The sequence below is a fragment of the Pteropus alecto genome, unplaced genomic scaffold (assembly GCF_000325575.1).
Source record: "Pteropus alecto unplaced genomic scaffold, ASM32557v1 scaffold335, whole genome shotgun sequence".
Lineage (NCBI taxonomy): Eukaryota > Metazoa > Chordata > Mammalia > Chiroptera > Pteropodidae > Pteropus > Pteropus alecto.
Window position 1 is genome coordinate 333,411 of NW_006436757.1, and position 4,835 is coordinate 338,245.

The 4,835-nt window shown below is 47.7% G+C and overlaps 1 protein-coding gene across 10 annotated transcripts in view; it reads right to left on the bottom strand.

Moving 5' to 3' along the window:
- The window catches only part of DCAF11 (DDB1 and CUL4 associated factor 11), a 9,207-nt gene that overhangs the window by 1,380 nt on the left and 2,992 nt on the right, over nucleotides 1-4,835 (bottom strand). For all 10 annotated transcript variants that reach the window (XM_006913563.3, XM_006913562.3, XM_015590698.2 and 7 more), the window contains 10 exons: nucleotides 4,520-4,647; nucleotides 4,182-4,246; nucleotides 3,768-3,868; nucleotides 3,392-3,538; nucleotides 3,143-3,197; nucleotides 2,722-2,790; nucleotides 2,303-2,360; nucleotides 2,019-2,204; nucleotides 1,410-1,563; nucleotides 761-913 (listed from right to left, as the gene is read on the bottom strand). In XM_006913563.3, the coding sequence (XP_006913625.1) occupies nucleotides 761-913; nucleotides 1,410-1,563; nucleotides 2,019-2,204; nucleotides 2,303-2,360; nucleotides 2,722-2,790; nucleotides 3,143-3,197; nucleotides 3,392-3,538; nucleotides 3,768-3,868; nucleotides 4,182-4,246; nucleotides 4,520-4,647 (1,116 nt within the window). The remainder of the gene's footprint in view (nucleotides 1-760; nucleotides 914-1,409; nucleotides 1,564-2,018; nucleotides 2,205-2,302; nucleotides 2,361-2,721; nucleotides 2,791-3,142; nucleotides 3,198-3,391; nucleotides 3,539-3,767; nucleotides 3,869-4,181; nucleotides 4,247-4,519; nucleotides 4,648-4,835) is intronic.

Consider the following 4,835-nt stretch of genomic DNA (forward strand, 5'->3'; position numbering starts at 1 on the left):
TTTTTTTTTTTTTGTCAGGTTTGAGTCAGAATACCAAACCTTTCCCCATCCCCAGTTTATAAAGAAATTTATCCCTAGGACTTATAGTGTTACATTTGTTTCTTTTCCATTTCCCTACCTCAGGCTGAGGGTATGGTCTAGCAGAGCTTGCATATCTCTGGCCCTCAGCTAAATTTTACAAGGTCTACAGTTAAGAAAATGCAATGTGGCTTTGAAGCTTTTAGCAGCAATTTTCTAAAAAGCCCACAAGATCTGGAAGGCAACCATGAAAGTGAACAACGGATGTCTCCACAGACACATGGACCTGCTGTTCCTTATCTGGACAGGCCATACTTTTCTCTCTTTCTGGATGGGTCTCCATCTGAAGGCACTGTTTAGGTTCCTTATAGCTGTAGCTGTGTTTGTGCATTCTTCCCGCTTCAGTTGCTGCTGCCTTTTCGTGTCATTCTTTTTTACCTCTATTCCCTCCTACCTTTCATCTGCAGTCTCTTTCTTTGACTGACTATAAAACAAAACCAAGTATATTTCTGGTAATCTATTACATTTACTGACTAGAATTCTATGTTCCTAGTCTTAATTTAAAACGCTGGTGAATAGAATGTTTTCTGTTTCTCTGTTGAGCCTCCCTTGCTCTAAGCTAAATTAAATTCCACTTGTAGATGTCACTGTTTTTTTTTAAGGTGGTCATTGGTAGTTACAGATAGTGCCAGAGAAACATTCTTGCTCTCTCCAAGGATCCCTGTTCTGACAAAATCCTTACCGACCACTTTGCCAGTGGAGCAGCCACTGTAGATGAACTGCTGGCCAGTGCTATGCATGGGGGAGAATCGGCAGCGGATAAGGGTGTGCAGCACCCCATGGCCCCGGTAGGTCATCAAGGAACTGTCCCCTGGGAGCTTCAACTTCCGCCAGGCTGGGTAGAGGTGCAGGGAAAGCCCTAGGTTAGGAAGTCTGGATTCTCCAGAATCATTAGTCCTTAGCAAAGACTGATGCTCACAATCATCTTTACAATCCCCAACTGGTGGCTCTTTTCTCACTTAACAGTCAGCTTATATGAGTCACCAATATGACTCTGCTGGCTGTTAAGACACTGAATGACTTTTGCATTTGTTAGCTGTGAGTGATCCCCAGTCCCCAACACTTGGAACCCCTAGCTGAGGAGGCTGTACCTTGTCCAGGAAAGGCCATAGTGGAGAGGGGCCACCAGAGGACCCCTAGTCTCTCCCCATGGTTCAGCAAACAAAGAGTTCATGCCTGGCGGGGGGAGTTGGGGGAGGGTGCGAGGACTCAGCTCCAGGCTAGAACAACATTCACTGGATCCATGACAGGTTAAATATTTTAACTACCACCTCTGACTCTTCACTGACTCTTCGCTCTCCACATCTCAGACTCTTACTTTCCACTCTCACCTTTTTTGGGCACTTGCTGCCAGCGGTAGTCCCAGGTTTGCCGTGTGGCAGCCTGGCGTGAGGCTTCCATGCCTTCCTGGCTGGAAAAGTGTCGGATATCCCAGAGCTTTATTGTCTGGTCTTTGGAGTTGGAGATGAGATACCGGGCATCACCCTGTGAATCCAAAGATGGATAATGAAGCATCAGAGTTTGCAAATGTCAGTGCTGTCACACCAGCTCCCCTCTCCAGTTGAGGGGTAAGAACACTAGTTCTCTGACTTTGCTTGTCTCTTTCCTCATCCAGGTGGGCTCAGATTAGTTTTCTACCTCAAATCACATTCCCTGGCTAGGCTTTCCCTTCTTTGTCCAGGGCACTGGCTGGGCCTCCTATTCTATCCTGGATTAACTATCTTCTACTTTTCTTGTACAGAAAGCCCTGCCCTACTGCATCAGTACCCACCACCAGGATCTTATGTTTCCTGGCTTAAGCTTCTTCCCTAAACACCAGCTCTTGCAAACCTTGGCTAATAAGGACCTTGGTGAGTTCCTATACCAGTCCACTTTGACACCCTCTCCTGAACAACAGGAACCTTACTAGACTGGCTGTGTAGTGCTGCATCTCTGCTCACCTTGCTGTCAATGAAGGTGATGCCATCCTGGTGTCCAGCCAGTGCACCCACGGGCTTGGGGTCATCCTCTCGCATGGTGCGTCGATCCCACACTTTGCAGATGGCATCATCGCCCCCAGAAAACAGGATTTGGGAACTTATGTCAGCAAAGGCCACTGCATTCACATCATCTTCATGGGACTCAATCTAGGGGAGAAAGAGGCCAGGATATGTAGAACCTCTTTCTGGGTCTTCCATGAGGCCAAGGACCAGGAGGCAGAGGCTCTAAGTCTCAGAAGCAGTACCTGAAGGGTACGCCGGTTCTGTTCTCGATCAAAGACATATAGGCAGCCGTCATTGGCCCTGAAAAGGAAGGGATAAAGAAGGTCCTAGAGCCAAGCCTGAAAGGACCAATGCTATGTGTGCACTGGAGAGTCCTTGTTGTGAAGTTCCGCCATGTGGCAAGCCCCCGTCTCTTCTTATACAGCAAGTGGGAGAAGAGTTAGCTGTGTTTACAAGGAGGTTTCAGACCTCCCATCTCATGCTGGGGAAATGGTGAGCAAGAGGTGAAGTAAGTCATAAACTTTGACCCTGGAGAAAGGCTGGTTGTTCTCCACAGCTGCCTTAGTATAGGTATTCAGTGCACTCCATGTAACAACAGAGCTGGTCTCTGAGAGGACTCTAGTCTCGTTAACTGAGGGCAACATACTCCACAAACACTCACCCTCCTAACACTTCTCGTCCGTCTGAGGAAACAGCAATGGAGAAGACAGCAAAGCGACGTTCGTCTGGCCTGAAAAGAGCAAAAAGGAGCTGGGTTAAATAGACTTCCTTCAGTCTTTGTTCATCTACATAGAATCTGATAAGGGTCGTAAGGCACACTTCTCAGGGGAAAAGAAGTCCTGCAAACATGTGCCACAATGTGGATCGCCTCAGGGAGAACCCACAAATAATCCTGCAATTATCTATTTTACCCTTGTCCTCTGCTGACAGGATGGGTGAGTCCCTCCCAGGAATCCACAGAGAGGAACTTGCAACCAGTGTACTTTTCCCTCTAAGCAGGAGTTCCAGTTCAAGAGGTTTGCTCCTGGAGAGCCTTCCTTGAGAAGTTTCTGATGAGTCTGACCAGGAAGGGAAGCCAGTACCTTAGATCCAGGGCAGTGTGTGTGTCTCCCTCCCCGTAGATGTTGCAGATATGAACTAAGAGAAGCAAGAGAAACAAGAATCTTTCAGGGCTGGGTGAAGGTGGGTGGAAGTAAAGCTAGGAAAGAGATAGAAAGGTCAGGGTGTCAGACTCTGGGAGTGATCCTTCCAGGAGAAGGTGTGGAGTCCTGGCACAGAGGAGACCTTAGGTCCCAGGCTGGAGAGACAATGGAAGTATGGGGCATACTCACTGTAATCAGACCAGCTGGAGTACAGGAATTGGTTCCCATCAGGGGTGAAGGCCACATCCAGGACACTCCAGCCTACATCCCGGGCCTTGATGCTCTTGAATTTATGAAAGCGGCCATATTGGCAGTCATACAGTCGGATTATCTGGTCTGTGTAAGTGGGGACCATGCAGAATTAGGGAATATCCTCCCTGAATCCTCCCCAGAATAGACCTCTCTCATTCAGTGTATCTGTGGGATCTTCCCTAGATCATGCGAAACATGTTCTGATTCAGCATCCCTAAGTCGGGGTCTGAGTTCTTGGGTCTGGGCCTTTCTAGCCTCAGTCAATGGGACCATTCTTTGTTCCAAGGCAGTTCGTAGGACCAGGTTCTGGTACCTTGGCAAGCAGACATGAAGATTTGACCATCTTTGCTGTAGATTCCACAAAAAGCCTTCTGAGAGTAGGTATCAATGAAGCCCAGATCATTGGGCAGGAAGCTGGGGAAGCAGAGGAAAAATGAGGGTAAGGGGAGCTCAGGATGAGGAATGTTCCGGTTAACAAAATCCTAACAGAGTGGTTGTGACTATGAGGGCATTCTTTCATTTTGGCTTTGGGTACAATCCCCTTTCTTTCATTCATTCTATCATCCTCTCGATTTCTATACTTTTCTACTTTGTTTACTCCCAAAGCTTCAACCCCACTTAATCTAACCTTAATATCTTTGAGGATCCTTTAACGTCTATCCCTTCAAGTTTTAGGGGATAAAACTCATCTGGCCCTTAGAGTCTCTCCACCAAACCCCATACTCACTGAGACATCACTCGAGATCGTTCTCCAAGGGAGAAGCTTCCCTGGTGGCAGAGGCCCCGTTCTCTCTAAAGGAAGGCATTAAGGAATATTGCTAGCAGAAACACAGGGTCACTTCAGCCACACCAGCCCCCTCTTCCAAAGTTATTGCTATTGCTACAGAAATGAACACCACACACAGTATGTTCCAACAAATGCCAATGCAGGCTGGCTAAGAACTCTCCAGCTCTAGCACATGAGGCTTCTTTGGAAAGCTTACTTCTCTCTTCTTTGGTGCTGGCAGCACTTCTGGCTACCTTGATAGGCCTGCTGCCAGGCTGACGGAAGGTGGAGAGGCCTACCTGGTATAGCATTTGAGGAAAGCTGTGCTCCCGGGCTGCCTGCCTAAGCCCCAGCCGCCCTGTAGCCAATTCCACTTGTGTCTTGATCTCATTGCACTCCAGCTCCCGGGTGTCAGGGGTTGCATCCACTGTGAGGACCAAGGAGAAATTTCATCCTAGGTCTTCCAGCCCCAGAGGACAGTTAGCAGAATTGTGCTCAAGCCCACTCAATGTGGCTGAATATACTGAGTCTGAAAAGACTCCCTCATTCCTTGAATTATCTCATCTCCTTTCAATTTAACCCATTTTTCTTTGCCAAAATTAAAAAAAAAAAAAA